General features: G+C 44.3%; 1 protein-coding gene across 2 annotated transcripts in view; it reads right to left on the reverse strand.

Moving 5' to 3' along the window:
• Positions 1 to 20133, reverse strand: part of Septin6 (septin 6) — an 83259-nt gene that overhangs the window by 36182 nt on the left and 26944 nt on the right. For both annotated transcript variants that reach the window (XM_041642873.1, XM_041642875.1), the window contains exon 5: positions 863 to 1049. In XM_041642873.1, coding sequence (XP_041498807.1) covers positions 863 to 1049 — 187 coding nt within the window. The remainder of the gene's footprint in view (positions 1 to 862; positions 1050 to 20133) is intronic.

Raw genomic sequence — 20133 nt, forward strand, 5'->3', positions numbered from 1 at the left:
AGATCAAGCAAGGTAGTTAGCAAGACCAGCTATATATCTGAATTCTGGTTTGGCTGAGAGATTCTGCCTCAGTGAATAAGGTAGAAGATCAATGACAGAGGATGATTCTGACATCAACCTTCAGTCTCCACATAGCATCCATATGCACATACACACATGTGTACATACATGCAAACATGCATACACACATATACAAATAGAAGAGATGAAATAACATATATGTACATAGTGCCTGGCACATGCCAAATGTTAGGGAAGGAAACTTGTAGTAATTAGGCTTTTGAAAGAATCTGATGTTCAATTTGTTTTATTTTTATGGTGCTGAGAATCAAAACTAGGGCCTTGGCTGGAGAGATAGCAGTTTATAGCAACCGATGTCTTGCAGAAGACCTAAGTTTGGTTTCTAGCACCCACTTGGTGGCTCGCAGCCATCCTTAACTCCAGTTCTAGGGAATCCAACATCCTCTTCTGAGCTCCTTCAGCACCAGGCATACAAGTGGTGTACAGATATGCATAATGCAGTAAAATACTTGAAAATATCAAATAAAATAAATCTAAAAAAATTTAAAGTAAAGAATAGTACTGTATTCCATTGCCAAAACCAGCACCCTTAAACTTGAACAGCCATCTTGCTTGCATTCGTTCTTATTGTCAAGACACTCAGGACAAAGCCATTCCTAATACTAGGAATCCAGATGGCAAAGCATATAGCCCAAATGCACGATCTGTAACACCATCCTTATGGGGGAAGGGAACAGAGGGTGGGATTAGGATGCCACAAAACCTCTTCTGGAACCCAGCATCCCTTGTATATCAGATCAGTAAGAGTCCAGCTTGCTCAGCCCCAGCTCCTGCCTCATACCTTGCTATCCAGCTTCTTCATGGTTACTAGGTCCAGAGACTTAAGCGAATGTCCTGTGGGGGCAATGAAGTACAAGCAGACATGGATTCGGGAGTCATGGTAGGTGTGCAGTACTCTCCGGATCTTCAGCTCCTCCTGCAGGTAGGCCTCAAACTGAGCATCTATGAATTCCACTATAGGCTTATAGCTAGAGAGGAGAGGAGAGAAATGGTGTCAAGTGCTTGGGTTTTTTTTTTTTTTTTTGACATAGTCAATCCCAGTTAGAAACACAATGTGTCCTCTGTAATTGGACCTCCCCCATCTAGTTGGGCTTCTCTGTGTCTTCTTGGTGGGGTCTTATACTGACAACTTTCGTTGTCTTCTTGGGCCACATGTGAACCCAATTTATTTTTTCACTGTGGAATGTCCATTAATCTCCACATCCCCATCCTCCCTCTGCACACCTCACAGCTCAGTTTAATGCCTATCTCCTTCCAAGGGCCTTCTCTTCTTATGCCCAAAATCCCTTCTGTGACCCAGCAGTGTAAAAAAAAAAACCTCTACATGGTATTGGAATATTTGCTGCTGCTTTGCAGGAATCAATGTTCTCTTAGATTCGTGGTGTCTTCCTGAAGGACAGGACCTGGGAAGAGAACGCCTCTATCTTCCAGCAGCCCCAAGGCAATTTCTGGTGGGGTCTGTAGTTGGACCCTTGATCTAAGCCCATTAGATGCTTCCTGCAGCTCCCCACACCCTGCCTTGGCTTTGGAGCTCTGGACACAAGACCTCTCTGTGATCCACACTAGGGGATTCTGTCACAGTGCTGTGGGATCTTGGCTCATTCTTGCAGCAATGTGGGAAGCATCCCAATTAACAACCTCGATAGTCACATATGTTTTTTCCACTTCTTTTTTTTTTTAAAGATTTATTTATTTATTATGTATACAATGTTCTGTCTGTGTATATGCCTGCAGGCCAGAAGAGGGCACCAAATCTTATTACAGATGGTTGTGAGCCACCATGTGGTTGCTGGGAATTGAACTCAGGACCTTTGGAAGAGCAAGCAGTGCTCTTAACCACTGAGCCATCTCTCCAGCCCCCTGTTTTTTCCACTTTTTTTTTTGTTTGTTTTTTTTGGATTTTTCGAGACAGGGTTTCTCCGTAGCTTTTGGTTCCTGTCCTGGAACTAGCTCTTGTAGACCAGGCTGGCCTCGAACTCACAGAGATCCGCCTGCCTCTGCCTCCCGAGTGCTGGGATTAAAGGTGCGCCACCACCGCCCGGCTTGTTTTTTCCACTTTTGATCTAAGCATCCAGACAAAATTTGTTAAAGGTACGTCCCCCAATCATCTACATAGGAACCTCAGCTCACTGAGAATCCATGCAAAACTGCCCTTGGCAGTCTTCCTGACTCAACAAGACATTTATTTATTTATTTGTTGCTTTGTTTTTGAGATAGGGTCTCATTATAGCCTTGTCTGATCTGGAACTTGTTATGTATTCCAGGCCTTGAACTCACAGAGATCTGTCTGCCTCTGCTCCCCAGTGCCGGGATTAAAGGTGTGCTCCACCGGGCACAGCTCTATTTGTCTCTTTTCTAAGACAATATCTTGCTATATAGCAGAGGTGTTCTGAATGAAAATGGCCCCCAAAAGGAGTGGCATTATTAGGAGGTGTGGCCTTGTTGGAGTAGATGTGGTCTGTCTTGTTGGATGAAGTGTGTCACTGTAGGGGTGGGATATGAGGTCTCATTATGCTCAGGCCACACACAGTGAGTCAGACCACTCCCTGTTGCTTGTGAGTCAAGATGTAGGACTCTCAGCTCCTTCTCCAGCACCACATCTGCCTGCATGCCACCATGCTCCACCATGATGATAAAGGCCTGAACCTCTGAGACTGTAAGCCAGCCCATTAAATGTTTTCCTTCATAAGAGCTGTCCTTGTCATGGTGTCTCTTCACAGCAATAAAACCCTAACTAAGACAATAGCCTCATGTTATTCAGGCTGGCTTCAAACCCATGAACCTTCCACCCCCGCTTCCTGAGTACTAGAATTAAATTATGTGTACCACCACACCTGATTCAGCACAGCCTCCTAAACAATAGTAAATTGAAGGTCTATAGGCAGTTAGCAGTTGCTAGAGGGAGAGATATTTTCTTCAGTAGTGTAGCCACTGGTGAGTTGCCAGTAACTTCTGTAACTAACCCCTTATTCATGTTCCTATAAGTAACCCTAATTAAACTTGCTGGTTTGCTCATAAACACAAGGGCATAAAACAGGGAGTTGGTGAGATGGCTCAGTGGTTAAGGGTACCTGCCATCAAGCTAGAGAACCTGAGTTTGATTCCCAGAGACCACATGATAGAAGGAGAAAACTAGCTTTTGATGTTGCCCTCTGACCTTTATACATGCACTGTGGTATGCATACACACACACACGATAGTACACTTGCACACATGCACACACACAAATAAATGAAAGTGTGTTTATTAAATACCTCTATTTACAAAGATAAAAGCAGAAGAGGGGCTACTTGGGAAGGGGAAGAAGATCAATGGGAGGGGACAAAAGAGGGCAATGTGAACGAATATACTAAAGAATGCACTATGTACACACACAAAAGTCTCATAATGAAACTCATTAGCACATATCATTAATATATGCTAAGTTTTCAAGACTTCAGAAAAGATAATCAGCCCAGTTCTCCTCCCTGTCCTGGGCCTTTCCGGAAATTTCTTTCTTCCTAGCCCTATCTGCACTGAAGCCACTCCAATTGCTCCAACATTCTTTCTTTCTTTTTTCTTTTTTTTTTAATTTATTTATCATGTATATAGTGTTCTGGGCACCAGATCTCATTATAGATGGGTGTGTGTCATCATGTGGATGCTGGGAATTGAACTCAGGACCTCTGGAACATCAGTCAGTTCTCTTAACCTCTGAGCCATCTCTCCAGCCCCTTTCTTTCTTTTTCTTAAATACACTTATTTATTGTGTAGGTGTGTAGGTGTGTGGCCTAAGTGTCGAAGTCAGAGGACAGTTTGCGTGAGTCAGTTTCCTCCTTTCACCCCGAGAGATCCAGGCGTGGAGGAACATCAGCTTGGTGGCAAGCATCTTTACGCAGTGAGCCAGCCCACTTGCTCAGCCTCACCCTTGACCGCATCCGTCTTCCTGCTCTAACTAGGTCAGCTCAGTTTCAGCCCTACCTCTCTCCTCCTCTCCTCAGCTTGCAGGCTGCCTCTTCCCTGGAGATGCTGCCTCCCTTCAGGGAAGAAGCGTTTCTTTACCTCAGCCCAGGGCAGGTTAGTTTTCAGATCCCACTGCCACAAGAGGACATGATCAAAGGAAGGTATGAGACCAGCCAACACCTCCCACCTGCAACAGCTCCTAACCCGAGCCTTTGTGAAAGAGCCCCCTAGGAAAGGGGAAAAAAACAGCATTTAAAAAAAGAATCACAGAATCCTGCATCCGGAGAACTGCCTTCAGGAAGAGACCCAGGTGCAGGGTAACTCTGGCACCCCAAAGGAAAAAAAAATCTAAAAATATTGTTCTTTCTCTCTTCCCTTGATTCCCCCCCTCCCAGTCAAGACCGTTTTTGAAGCACAAATGATTTCTTGGCAGCCAAGAGTCATAGAAGGTTCCTGAAGAATTCATCGTGAGAATAGAGGGCGCATCCCTCAGATGTAGCTAATTGGTAGATGGGTAGCTGCTTTGAATTACATGATCAGAGCATGGCTTTGCTTTCCTCTCTTACATAACTTCTTTTTATTTCAGTTTTTGCTTCACACAAAGGGGTGGGGGAGACAGAAGAGCCGATTTTTCTCAGCTTCCTTCCCCTTGAATCTCCGAAGCACTGTGTTCATCTTATTGCCACTGCCCCTGGCTCCCAGAGGCTGTGAAGAGGTGCATAGATCAGACCAGCCAGACGAGCCAATCAGCCACCAGAATCTGGGCTCTGAAAGAAGGGTGACTCAGCCTTGTGCCAGCCAGCTTTGTTTCGCCAGTGTCTGGTCTACTGTCTGGCATACAGTGAGGACTCCACCTACGGCTCTGAGTTCTCTCACCTTTGCCCCCATGGCTGATCTTCCCACAGTGGTTATCTCTTCTCCACGTGTGGCTATCCTTACTGGACTCCACTCTGGGGCAAAGAAAACCCTTACTTCTGTGTGCAACTGCACGACTGTTTCTTTTTTAGTTCAAAGCACTGCTTTTCTTGTGCCCCTCCCAAGAGGACGTTTCTCTATGACCCACACCCCAGTTCCATGGAGGGCTAGAGAAGACAGCTTTCTTCCAGCACTTTCCTCCCTCATCACTACAATTAACCTTTTCCCTTTTAAGGCAACAAGTTCAAGACTTTTGCAGACCATGCACAGACTTATTCTTTTCTAACGCGCATCAGTGTTTTGTCTGCCTATATGTCTATGCGCCACGTGCATGTCTTGATTCCAGGGAGACCAGAGAGGGTGATGGATTCCCTGGGACTGAAGCTACAGATAGCTGTAAGGGCCCATGTGGATGCTGGGAATTGAACTTGGGCCCTCTGCAAGAGCAAACAATGCTCTGAACTGCTGAACCATGTCTCCAGCCCTACCCATACAATTCTAAACATGGAGTTCACAGACCTCCAAGGAGCTTCTGGATAGAATTTAGAGAATTCCCAAACTTGGACAGAAACAAAATACACCTCAAACTGAACTTTGGCAGTTTCTTCAGTTATAAACCAAGGTAATCACCTATAGCACTGCTTGCAGCACCTGTGATTTTTCTGTCCAGTAGAAATCAGCCATATTTTCCTTTCCTAGTCCAGTGGGTGCACATCTGTCAAAATAGCATCTACATCCATCAGAGCTTCTATATTCTGGTAATTATAACGCCTACAACTAGATACTATTATTTAAGGGCTTGACAGATAAGTGTATGGGTTACTAAATCATAGCTTAAAATATTTTGGCAACTGTACTTTTAATACAACTGGTACATTTTAGGCATTCAAAGGTTATTTTGTGAATGAGGCCAGAGACCACAGCCCAGTACTACAGGTGCCCATTGTCCAAATACTTCTTCATTTCTGGTACTGAGATGTACTATGGAGATAGAATATTGAATAGAAAGTATTGGAAGTTCAGAGACTTTTGATATCATGACCAGGGACGCTTCTCTGAGGGTTCAATATCTGAGTTGTAAGGATGAGTCCACCAGTAAGCCCCAGTAAGATCCAGGAGAAGGGCAGGCCAAGCAACAGGAACGCAATAAGGATGCTGAGGCCGAGACCAACCTGACAAGTTTAAGCAGCAGGAAGAAATGCAGGGAGCTAAAATTTAGTGAATGAACTAGAAGCCATCAACCCCAGCTGTGCAGCAGAAACAGCTTACATGTCCATCAGCTGATGGCTGGATCAAGAAAATATGGACTATCCATACAATAAAAAGATCTTTAGCTATAAAGAAATTCTCATAGAACCTGCCGAACACATGCTAGGCCCTGGGTCCAATCCCCAACGTTAAAAAGGGGGGAAGGGGTGGGAGACAGGCACTCATGCATGGACAAATTGCATAGAATTGCATTTGTATGAATGAGGCACCACCCTGAATAGTGAAGTTCATAGAGACAGAAGAGATAGTGGTTACCGGAAGCTGAAGTGGGAAAGGAAGGCAGAGCTGTTGGGTGAAGTTTCCTTTGTGGGTGAAGCAAATGCGTGGGAACTACATAGAGGTGAAGGTTGAACAACAGACAGCAGTGGTGCTTGTGAGTGTATTAAATGCCATTGAACCATTCATCTTAATTCGTCTCACTGAGTTTTGTCAAGAACCTCAGTGGTTTGGGTATACATTAAAGTCTGAGATGTGCTGGCAGCTTTCATCTACCTGTTCGTCTCCCTCGGAGACACCACCACCCACCAGCCATCTCCAGGGTATGCTCCTCCCCACAACCACGCACCTTGAGGGGAGATAAAGGGGGCAAGCGCATAGCTCTCCCAGACAATCCCTCTAGCCAGCTCCTCCTCGATGCCAATGTATAGCCTCTCTTCCCTGGAGACCTAGCCCGTCTGCCTTTGGCCCACCCTTTCTCCCCACCCTAGGTGACTACAATGTGCCTGCTAACAATGCTAACAATGTTTGGTCCCCATACACTGTGTGACTGCCCTCACTTCATCCCTTTGGTTCCCTCTGCTCCCTGCCCAAGAAATCCTCTCTGTAACACCCAACTCTCTGGCCAGAACCTGGTGTCCATCTAGCCATCCCATGGCTTTAATCCTCCTTTGCATGAATGATCTCCTCAGAGTGCTAATGCTCAGGAATTTGGGCCCTTTCCTTATTTCACAGGATATCAACGTCTCTCCATCTTCCCAGTCCCAGCTCCTCCGCCAAAGCTGAATCACATGGCTAGTCAATTGAACCATGTTTTTGCTTTTGAGACAGGCTCTTGCTATGTTGGCCAAGTTGGTCTTGAACTCTTGGACTTAAGCAATTCTCCTGCCTCAGCCTTTCTAGCAGCTGGGTCTACAGATGTGCAAGGATGTATCCATTAGGAAGCATTCTTATCAAAGGCCGCATCTCTGTTCAGCCCCACCCTGCTGGCCTTAGTAGAATTATCCAACTGAATAAATGGCAGAGGCTGACGACTCCATCGCTGTCAAAGTTGGCTGAAAGAAAATACAAAACTATGGGTCTTGATGTTTTTTATAAATTCATGGTCTGCCAAGTTCTATGTGGCCTGGGTCCCGGAACTCTGGCTAGGGGTAACGAGGGAATGAAGAAAGGACAGGCACACAGACACACGTACAGTGAAGCTGGGATCGGGCTGGGCTCTGCTCCCTGTAGCCCCACCACCTGGCCCCTCTGTAGGTGAACAGTCTCGGGCTGTAAACATCTGGGAGCAGGAGGCTGCGGCTGCAAGTCTTTGCACACATAGATCAATCATAGACACAGAGTCACAAAAAGGGTTTTGCCGTGTCTTGTGAGCCTAGATCACAGGGATGACAGTTTTTCCAATTGTCCCACGGATTCAAGGTCTTGGGATATTCTTGACATGGCCATGCCTGTGTCAAAATACTCATTCACTCAGGACTTTGCTCACTTAGGGTCTCTTCTGCTCCCTACAATGACCTCTAACCTCATCGGAACCTTCAGGGTAACATAATAGCCCTTTTATGATGAAGGAAGGTCATTGGCTAATAAAGGAACTGCCCTGGCCCATTTTATTGGTTAGAGGATAGGTGGGAGGAGTAAACAGAACAGAACACTGGGAGGAAGAGGAAGTGAGCTCGGAGTCTCGACAGCTCTCCTCTCTGGAGCAGACGCCTGAGAGAGAGGCCATGCCCTGCTCCCCAGATGAAGCTCTGACCCAGGATGGACATAGGCTAGAATCTCCCCGGTAAGCGCACCTTGGGGTGCTACACACAGATGATTAGAAATGGGCTAAATTAATATGTGAGAATTAGCCTAGAAGAGAATGGGCCAAGCAGTGTTTAAATGAATACAGTTTGTGTGTTGTTATTTCGGGCATAAGCTAGCTGAGCAGGCGGCTGGGGTGCTGGGGATGCAGCCCCGCCACCCCTACAACTACACTTTTACTTGGTCTTGATTGGCTCCTTTTCCACTGTACTCATTGACCATTCCAGACCTTCATTTGATTTCTCAAGCTCCAATATGATTTCTGACTTTTTCATTCTCATGATAATCTGAGAGCTTATTTTACCAACCAACTTGGGGCCACAAAGCTCATACAACTCCATCACCCATTCTTTAAAGATGGATCCACCATTCCATTTCTTTCTAATCTGAGGATGAAGTATTTCTCATCTATTCAAGGCTTGTTATCCCGTGCACATGGTTCCAACCCTTTCAAACTCTTTGGAATCCTTGCTCCATCTCCTCTCTTCCTACTGACTCTTTCCCCTCAACTTATGAACATATTTAAGTCTTCCCTCATTTCAAAAGGGAACTTGTTTTTTAACCCAGTCCAATCCTCCTCAACTCTGAACCACCCCAGCCATGTTCCTGTGCCTTCTCTCCCCTAAGCAGCCAAGTTTGAAATCTCTGCCTAGCATGGGTACTCAAGAAATATTTATGGAGAGGCTGTGTTTTCTTTTCTTTTCAGGCTTTTTTTTTTTTTAAATAAAGGATCTCGTGCAGCCTGCAGCCCAAGCTGTCCTCAAACCTACTACGTAGCAAAGAATGACCTAGAATTTTATAATAGATGGTTATTAAGACTGAGAGCCACAACTAGACAACATAAACAGCGAGAGGCCCCGAGGCACTTAGCTTTAAGTGGGATGTCTTGAGCAAAGCCTTTCCCTCTAGGCTCAGTGGTGTATGTAGAAGAGAGGGAAAGACTGGAAAGGCTAAAGGTGGTGGACGCCTCCAAGGCAGCAGCGTATTTCAGACACAACAGGCCCGATATACACACGAACCCACAGAGACGGTGACAGCATACTCGAAACCAGCAGAAATTCAAGCCAGACAAAATTCCAGCCCAAAGAAGGGGGCATGCTTTCTGTCTGCTTTTTTGTTATGATTTGATGTTTTTTCCTTTTGATTTGAGTTTTTTGTTGTTGTTGTTGTTGTTATTTATTTTGTGTTCTTGTTTTTTTTTCTCTCCCAAGAGAAAGAACATGAAGTTGGGTGAGTAGGGAGGTAGGTAGGATGTGGGAAGACTTGAGGGAAAGGAAAGAAAATGACAAGAATGGATAGTATGAAAAATGAGAAATATTTAGAGTTAAATGTCTCTGGGTGTTTAACCTGCATGCGCGTCTATGCACCATGTGGATACAGTGCCATCAGAAGCTCGAAGGGAGCATCAAGACCCCCTAGTACTGGAGTTTCAGGTGGTTATGGATGCTGTGTGGGTGCTAGGAATTGAATCTAGGTCCTCTGGGAGAGTAGTCAGTGCTCTTAACTGCTGGGGCATCTCTCCAATCCCCAGATTCATTTTTTTTTTAAACCACATGTATCTGTGGGGGTGAGACATGCACATGACAGTGGATGTCTGGGGAAGGTAGAGGCATCAAATCTCCTGGAGCTATGGTTATAGGTAGCTATGAGCTACCCGACATTTGTGCTGGGAATTTAGCTCTGTTTTCTGGAAAAGAAAAGACAAGTCATATGTCCTCTTAACTGCTGACCCAGCTCTCTAGCCCCAATGACCTTAAACTTTTGATCCACTTACCTCTGTCCGGCAAGTGCTGGGGTTACTGGCATGCACTATCATACCCAGATTCAAAAAGAAGTTTCCTGAAAAAAATAATCTGCTTCTTTAAAATCCTAATTCACTCTTCAACTCACTGTAGACTATTTCTACCCCACGTCAGTCTCCTAGTCAATACATCAAATGGATGCTTTTGGTATCAAATGATGAAAACTTATGGATACTGTCTTAGTTAGGGTTACTATTGCTGTGAAGAGACACCAGGACCTTGGCAGCTCTGATAAGAAAAACATTTAATTGAGGAGGCTTGCTTATGGTCTCAGAGGTTCAATCCATTATCAGGAAAGGGAGCATGGTGGCAGGCAGGCATGGTACTGGAACTGAAAGTGCTACAACCACCCCTTTGGGGCCATTTTCTTTCAAACCACCACAGATACACTATTTTCTCTACCAATGTATATCTCATGCATTTATTCATCGCAGGCTAAGCATCAACTACCTTCAGGGTGGCTAACTCACACTCGCTTGCAATGGCTTCAGGACTTAGCCTAGCCTTTCCTGACCACCCGTTTACCCATCTCTCAAAACAAGGTTTGGTCAATTGCCGTTCCTCCCTGTTTCCACACCCTGAATCCCTTATATCTATATCAGTGTACTTAGCCCCACTTTGCATAATCTGCATACATATCCATCCCCTCCACTAAGCTGAAAGCTCAGTAAAGACTGTGCTTTATATTTTAGTAATAGACTGGTAGGATGGTTCAGAGGGTAGAGGCAGTTGCTGCTGAGCCTGACCACCTGACTTTGATGCTCTGGACCCCCATGGTAGGAGAAAACCAACTCCCACAGGCTGTTCTCTACCATTCAGGCATATACCCTGGTACCCGCTCACTAGCACAGCTGCTGTCGTGTAGCCATTTCCTTAGAAACCGAAACATCCCATATTGTGGAGAAGCCCCTTCATCCAGAAGGTAAACAACTCAAAGTAGCTTCAGGAAGTCCCTGAAACTGAGCGGATTCACTAGGCTTCTCCCTTCGAAGAATAAACAACAAAGACTGCTGAGAGGCCATCTCAGTCTAGCTAACCTACAAAGAGGACTCTTAAACAAGCCCAAGCTGCAAAGAAGACTCTCAGACCACACCAGCTGCCTGGAAGAAGCAGAAACCAGCCAAGCTTGGGAAAGAACACTCTTTAACCTGTTGAGTTGCCTGAACACTGTGCAGTATGCTTTAGGTTTCCCAGCTTTTGTGAGCTGTCTGTCACCCATGCTAGGGTGGGCTTTGGTGATGCAGCTGTCTGTGCGTCATTTCTGCTCCTGTAAGTAACCGCTCACCCACACCCCTGTAAGTAAAACCAATAAAACTTACTGGTTCACCAAGTTGGACTTTGATGGTGTCCATACCTTGGTCTATCATGGGCTTCTTAGCTGGGATGAGTAGATGTGTGTACTGTATCGCCCCAGGAAAAGTCCTGTGACACAACATTACCCTCATATGCACCATCAATCAATTAATCAATGTAATGTTTCTTGTACTGGCCTGTCTGTAGACCACAGGACAGTTTGCGAGTCAGGTTAGGGGCTGGAGTTTGAAAAGCACACACACACACACACACACACACAGAGAGAGAGAGAGAGAGAGAGAGAGAGAGAGAGAGAGAGAGAGAGAGAGAGAGAGAGAAAGAGAGAGAGAGAGAGAGAGAGAGAGAGAGAGAGAGAGAGAGAGAGAGAGAGAGAGAGAGAGAGAGAGAGAGACACGGGTCATCCTTGAATCAAGAATGTCCATTTTATTGTGTTCCAGGGCAGCTTATATAGTGCTCTCCTTGACTAATGGCCATGTCCTAGCTCTTGGAATTTTTCAGTTGCAAGCCCACCAGAAAAACCAAGACCCATCAGGAACTCATGAGGGACTGGTGCTCAGAGCAGCTGCAAGCACAGGAAAACAAGTTGTTTACTCTGTCAGGCAAGGGGTCACAGAAAATTCAGGGTCTGAGGGTCCGCCGTCCCCAACAGTGTCACAACAAGCCTCTCACATTGTTTCTGGCACACTATAGACATGTAGCAGTTCCTGTTTAAGCCTTCATCATCTCTCTATCCCATAACTTTCTGTTCCTGTTTAAGCCTTCATCATCTCTCTATCCTCAGTTACTGCCCCTGTCCTTCTTATCTCTTTTCACACACTGTCTTATCTCTTTTCACCAGCTTTTTAAACCCACGGTTTACTCCTACTTTATCTATTTCCTCTTTTAAAACAGCGTCCTTTCAATTACAAAAACAATCTATGTATGCATTCTTCCTGCCTCACTGATAATCACTGTTTTCTGTCTGCTGAATATCTTTTCAGAGCTTTCCTATATATTTATATGCAGATAGAAGATTATCTGCTGTGTGTATGGGGGGGGGGGAATTTCCACACATGACACCATGATACAACTTCTCATTTTGTAACAGCATGACCTGATGCTGTATACATGTGAATATAAACTGCAAATACAATCCCATGGTATAGTCGAATCACAGTTAATGTAGCTGCTTTATTGAAGGACATATAGGTAGGTTAAAGGTTTTAAATATAATAGCCAATGCTGCGGTGAACACTATTGGTTCCTATAAGCATGCGCTTGTGTTTTCTGGGCAACACAAAGGAAAGTGGAATGGCTGGGTCATGAATTATTCACATTCAGAAATTTAATGGATGCTGCCAAATTTGCCCTCCAAAAAAAAAAAATCTGAATCAATTTACACACCCACATGAATGGAATTCCCTGGTGGTACTGGCTATTATATCATCTTTTATTTTTGCAAATCTGAGAGTGAAAAAGTCATTGTTTTATTTTGCATTTCCCTAATTGCTAAGGAAGCTGAATGAGCATCATTTCAGAATGGGGATTGTTCCACTCATTTCCCTTCACGGTCAATTATCTGTTCATCACTCATGGAACTGTAGAAGCTCTTCTTATGTCAAAATCCTTTCCTATTACATAGGTTACAAATATTTTTGTTCCATCTGTAGCTTGTTTTCACTTTTGCTTTATGGTATTTTATAGTTTGAAAAGTAAAATACGCCAGGCTGTGGTGGCACATGCCTTTAATCCCAGCACTTGGGAGGCAGAGACAGGCGGATCTCTGTGAGTTCGAGGCCAGCCTAGTCTACAAAGCAAGTATCAGGACAGCTAGAACCATTACACAGAGAAACCCTGTCTTGACAAACCAGAGAAAAAAAGAAAAGTAAAATACTTTTTGAAAAAAATGTTTTATTTTATCATTTTTATTTACATGTATGTGTTTGGGTATGTACATGTGAGTGCGGGTGTCTGCCACAGAGGCATAAGATCCCTTGGAGCTGGAGTTACAGGTGGCTACGAGTCACCTGATATGGGTGTCAAGAATCAAACTTAGGTCCTTGGGAAGAGCATCATGTGGTCTTAACCATCAAGTCATCGCTCCGGTCCCAAACTACTTTTCCTCTAGTTAACTTGGACCTAACAAATCTTTCCTTCTGTGATTTTTAGACTTTATTTCACAACTCAAAAAGCTTTCTGTAGCCGGGCGATGGTGGTGCACGCCTTTAATCCCAGCACTCGGGAGGCAGAGGCAGGCGGATCTCTGTGAGTTCGAGACCAGCCTGGTCTACAAGAGCTAGTTCCAGGACAGGCTCCAAAGCCACAGAGAAATCCTGTCTCAAAAAACCAAAAAAAAAGCTTTCTGTATTCCCAAAGTTATAAAAATATTCTCCGACATTTTCTCTTTATATTTTTAGAGTTTGTTTTTGGTCCAAGAAGAATCTATTTTTGTGGCAGTGTTTGTGTGGGAGGGTCTCGTTTTATGTTTTTCTAGATGGATGGCCCATTTTCCCAGCGCCACTTCTTCAACAGACCATTCTGGCCCTGCTGACTTAGAGATGGGACAGTTCCATGCACACATGCATCTGACCTTGTACTCACTTTCCTGTTCTATTGCCTTTGCCCTGTTCTGATGTCTCTATGTCCCATTCACAAGTAATAGTGGCAACCTAAACCAGGCAGTGATAGCACACGTCCTTTAATCCCAGCACTTGAAAGACAGAGGCAGGAGAATCTCTGTGAGTTCGAGACCAGCCTGGTCTACAGAACTAGTTCCAGGTCAGGCTCCAAAGCTACACAGAGGAACCCAGTCTCAGAAAACCAAAAGACAAAAACAAACAAATAAACAAACAGACAGAATGGCAACCTAATTTCTACCTACAATCTCCCGGGAATGATCAGTCCTAAATACAATGTTCAAGCTGCCAAACCCAATGGACTTTTAAAATGTTTTTTCCTTTTCTTGGACTTCATTTATATTCCCTCCTAAATGCTACATAATGCTACTCTCCTTTGAATGTTATCAGTAAAAATCATGATCATAATAATGCCTTTTACTTATTAGGTATTTATTAGCCATTCTGTGCCAGGCAAGGTTTCAGCATTCTTTTGGCCATCCATGTCAAGTATGTTATACCGCAGCCTAATAGCGTAAAGATGATTAGGTCATACTTATTTTACAGGTGACTTAAAAACTGATGCATAGACAATTGAACTATTTTGCCAAAGGTCCCTGGTCTAGCAAATGGCAATATGGGAGCTGAACCGAGGCCTGTCTGAGACCAAAGCTTAAATTCCTAGACACTCTTTTCTCTAGCCTATCTTGAAATATCTCACCCTTGGGTTCCCTTTTCTCCAGCACTCATTATTCCTTTATTCTTTCATCTATTAGTAGTAGTTGGAGTTTTTATGTGCTGGTTGGTTGTTTTTTTTGGGGGGGTGTTTGTTTATTTTGAGACAAAGGCTCACTATGTACTCTTAGCTGGCCTTGAACTCGTTAAATAGGCTAGGCTGGCCTAGAACTCACAGAGATCTATCTGTCTCTGCCTCCTAAGTGGTGGAATTAAAGACACATGCCACCATACCCAGCAAACTTGTTGTTGTTGTATATGTGCGTGCATGCATACACTTGTGTGTGTGTGTATGTATGTATGTGTGTGTGTTTAATCTTAGACAGTCTCCCATAATGCAACCAAGCTGGGCTCAAACTCACTCTGAAGCTGAAACTGGCGCTGAATTCCTGATCTTCCTGCCTCCATGTTGCACGTGCTGGGATCCTACGCATGCGTGCCTCTTTGTTGACAGTGTCTCGAGTACCTTAGGCTGGCCTCAGATTCCCTGTGCAGTGAGGATGGGATTGAACTTCAGATTCTCCTGCCTCTACCTTCCTGGTGCCACAATTACAGGTCTGTGCTATTGCGCTTGGAGGCAGTGCTGAGTATCAGACCCAGGATTTTGTGCATGCTAAGCAATTACTCTACCAACTGGAGAATATCTACAGTCTCCATTTTAGTATTTTTTTTAAAGATTTATTTATTTATTTATTTATTTATTTATTTATTTATTTATTTATTTATTATGTCTGGATGTTTGCTTGCAGGCCAGAAGAGTGCACCAGATCTCATTATGGATGGTTGTGAGCCACCATATGGTTGCTGGGAATTGAACTCAGGAACTCTGGAAGAGCAACCAGTACTCTTAACCTCTGAGCCATCTCTCCAGCCCCATTTTAGTATTTTTGAGACAGGGTTTCACTGTGTAGCCCAAGACAGCCTCAAACTCTTGATCTTTCTGCTTCAGCCTCCTGAGGGCTGGGCTTACAGTTAGTTCTACTGTAACTACAAGGGTAGAACACCAAACATGACTCCCACCATGTTGGGTTGTTTTGTCCTTATTTAAATATATGCCACAGAAAGTGCAGGGCGTTCTGAAGTCCTTTTCAATGCAGTTGTACTTACAGATCTGTGCTAAAATGCCCCTGATAACATGTAGAAAACACTATTTTTATAGGACCCGATGGCAGTGGTCTACAGTCCCACTGTTAGAGAGGCTAGGAGAGGATTATAAGGAAGGGGGAATCACAAAGTCAAAGCCTGCCTGTGCTACGGATAGAGTTCAAAGCTAACCTAGACTCAAATAAGAAAATTTAAAAATGGCTGGGGATATAGCTCAGAATTAGAGTGGTTGTCTAGCATGCCAAAGTCCTAGGTTCAATCCCCAGCACTTCAAGAACAAAAACAAACTGCTTTTTATTACAGGGGATTTTAGCTTACTTCATTACTGCTCCCTACCCTAATCCCGGAGAAGCTTTATCATTTCCTATTTGTGCTTGCACTATTTGAATTTTAAAAATTTATCTATCATATATTTTATTAATTCAGTTAGTTTTTTTAAAGACAAATTTTCAGTATGCTATGCAGACTGGCACTGAACTCTCAATCACCCTGCCTCAGTCTACCGAGTGCTATGATTACCGGCATGTGCCACCATGCCCAGCTATCAATTTAAAATCATGAGAAACTACAAGGGATATTCTAGAAATCAAATGAAGTAGATTATTGCCTAAGAGGCAGTATCTGTTCAGTATTCCCAACCCTCTTGATCAAGACACTGTCCACATGCAGAATGCCTTCAACTGAAAGGACTGTGAGAAATTTTATTGAAGACTTCCTAAAGAGAATACGCAGCCAAGTGTAACACTCAGATTGTGGCCCAACTACTCAACTGACAAGGAGTAGGCTCTAAGTGATGCTTAACCAAGCAAGATTAGTGAAATAAGCAATCCTATAAAAAGAAAAATCAAAGAGTGACTGGGGCCAGTGAGACGATGCCACAGAGCAAGGCACTTGCTACAGGGCTCGATGACATGAGTTTAAGCTCAGGGTCTCACATGGTGGAAGGACAGAAGTGACTCACCAAAGTAGTCCTCCAATCTCCGCACATATGCCGTGGCACCAGTATGGAGTATGTGTGCATGTCCATGCACACACAATAAACAATTCATTAATGAGTAAATTGGGAGCATGGGGGTCATAGGAGAGGGTAGGAGAAGAGAGAGGAGGAAGGGAGGGGAGCAGACAAAAATGTATAGCTCAATAAAAACAATTAAAAAAAAACAACTACTAGGGGCTGGAGAGATGGCTCAGAGGTTAAGAACACTGACTGCTCTTCCAGAGGTCCTGAGTTCAATTCCCAGCAACCACATGGTGGCCCACAGCCATCTGTAATGAGATCTGGTGCCCTCTTCTGGCCAGCAAACATACAGACAGATAGAACACTATACATAATAAATAAATAATTTTTTAAAAAACCAACTACTTAATAAGTAAATGTAATTATTTCAAAAGAGAGGTGTCTTCCTTTTAGAATTTCATGTAAAAAAAACAGAATTGGTTTCAGTTCTTGAAAAACTACATGTGCACTGGAGGTCAACAGTTTGGGCAGGGAAATGGGGGAAAGATAGAGGAAATGAAGGAGAACGAAAGGGAAAGCAAACTAAGAACATATGAAAAAGCCTTATGGAAAATTACTACTTTGCCAGCTAATTTCAAATAAAATTTTGGGCTGGAGAGATGGCTCAGGGGTTAAGAACATTTATTGCTCCTGCAGAGGACCTGGGTTTGGTTCCACTATCCAAGTGGCAGTTCACAACCGCCTGTAATTCCAGTTTCAGGGGCTCCCACACCCTCTTCTGGCTTCAAAGACATTACATGAACATGGTGCACATATGTACAAGCAGACAAAACATTCATGTGCATAAAGCAAAAATAAATTAAAATACAGTTTTTGAAAAAGTTTCGGCTGGAGACATGGCTCAACAGTTAAGAACACTCACTGCTCTCGCAGAGGACCCAAGTTCAGTTCCCAGCACCCGGTCTGAATGGTTCACACCCACCCGTGAGTCCAATTCCACAGGATCCGATGCCCTCTTCTGGTCTCTGCAGGCACCAGTACTCACACGCACATACATGTTGTGCAGGTGCACACATGCGTGCTCCCTGGACTGTGTTCGCACATACACACAAAATGAATATTTTTTAAAAAGAGCTTGAACAGAGGTAGGTTACACGGGTGGACAACGCTGCTCCTAGGAGACAAAAACTCCAGTGCCCAGCACAGCACACCTCTCTCTGAGTCACTGCTTTTGCAGGCCTCATAGGTTATCACCAATGTTCCTGGTTGCTCACCACAACTTAATATTAAGACCTTCTTGCTAAAGAGATCACATTATTTTACTGGACACAGAGAAATCAATGTGGAAGTGACCTGAAAATGTCTACTGGCCAACTTCCATAGCGCTGGGAGGTGCTACCCAGGCCACTAGGGAACCAAGGACACCAGAGATCTTATCCACTGATCTGCCAGCCAAGATGTGTAACTGCTACGGGGCAACTAACTACTTTCTGATTGGATCTGAGGCTGATCCACAAGATGGAATCCATGTCTGTTACTGTACACTTGGTCAGAAGCCTATAGTTGGGATAGTAACAATAGGTCAGAGGGGGAACCTGCTGCTGCTGTTTTACTGAAGGAACATCTTATCAAACCTCCTTCCAAATATTGATGTTTCTAGCCATAGACCTGTGCTGCTCTCGTCGTTGCTCAGGGAGGCTCTTTCTGCAGTGGGCAGCCGTTAGCACAGGGGCCCAGAACTCAGACTGCTAAGAAGTGACCGAGCGCTCAGCCCTAAATAGGACAGTTGCATCAACCCTCAACAATGGCACAGGGAACATCAAAGAAGACATGGAAGAATGTAAAAACTGGAGGATGGAGGGATGCTGTAAAATGCTGTCTTCTGTACACAAGAGCGCTATTGGACTCATAAGTCCAAAACAGCTGCAGTGATCTCCACAAGACCCGAGCAACAACATTCCAGCCCAGCAGGTAACAGGGCTCCTGAGGCCCTCCCCTAGCTGAGAAGCTACTGCAGATGAGGACAGCCTGGGCTACAGAGCAAGTTCCACAGAGGGATACATCTTGTCTCAAACAAAACAAAATGAACAAAATCCCAAGTAAAACAAAACAACAACAATGAAACCAAAGACAGGCAGCAATGGCACACGCCTTTAATCCCAGTGTCAGGGATGCAGAGGCAGGTGGATCTCTGTGAGTTTGAGGCTAGCCTGGTTGACAGAGTGAGATTCAGAACAACCAGGACTGTTATGCTGAGAAACCCCTATCTCAAAAAACAAAACAAAATACAAATGCAAGCTGGGTGTAGTAGTGAACTTTTAGTCCTAGTAGTCAGGAGACAAAGGCAGGTGAATTTCTGAGAGTTCAAAGCCAGCCAAAGATACATAGTGAGAACTAACTCCAAAAACAAATAAATCAACAATTTCTCCCCGCCCCCCCAAAAAAGCCAAACCCAAGGGCTGGAGAAAGGGCTCAGCAGTCAAGAGTTTGTACTCGGGGGGCTGGAGAGATGGCTCAGAGGTTGGGGGCACTGGCTGCTCTTCCTGAGGTCCTGAGTTCAATTCCCAGCAACCACACGGTGGCTCACAACCATCTGTAATGAGATCTGGTGCCCTCTCTGGCGAGTAGGCATATATGAAGACAGAACACTGTATACATAATAAATAAAAATATTAAAAAAAAAAAAGAGTTTGTACTCCTTTTCCAAAGAACCCAAGTTTGCTTCTCAACACCCACATCAGGCAGCTGGCAAATGCCTGCAGCTCCCGCTCCCGGGAATCTGGTGCCCTCTTGTGACCTCCACAGGCACCTGCACTCACAGGCACATACCCCACCCATGCATACACATGAACATACATGTACACATGCTTAAAAGTAGAATAAATCTTAAAAATAAAGGGCTGGGAAGAAGGCTCGGTGAATAAAGCACATGCCACAAAAACATCTGAGTTTAGATCACCAGAACCCAGGAAAAGCTGGAGAAAGCGACACACATCTGTAATCCAAATGGTTTTACCTGGGATAGGAGGCCGAGATAGAATTCACTTTCTAGCCAGTCAGTCTGTCATATGCATAGAATAGCAACAACAGAAAAAACCCACCCTCCCAAACAAGACTAAAGGTGATAATTAACAACTAAGAGGTTGACCTCTGACCTCCACACATGCACCATGGGACATATACTATGATACACACACCTGCGCTTGCACAAAGAGGTTTTTTTGATTTTTCGAGACAGGGTTTCTCTATGTAACAGTCTTAACTGTCCTAGAACTCTCTCTGTAGACCAGGCTGGCCTCTAACTCACAGAGATCCACCTGCCTCTGCTCTCTGAGTACTGGGATTAAAGGTGTGCACCACCACTTCCTGGCTTACAAACATTAAAAAAAAAAAAAAG

Source organism: Microtus oregoni, unplaced genomic scaffold, assembly GCF_018167655.1.
Source record: "Microtus oregoni isolate MIOR12 unplaced genomic scaffold, Mior012 000080F_ref0000499, whole genome shotgun sequence".
Lineage (NCBI taxonomy): Eukaryota > Metazoa > Chordata > Mammalia > Rodentia > Cricetidae > Microtus > Microtus oregoni.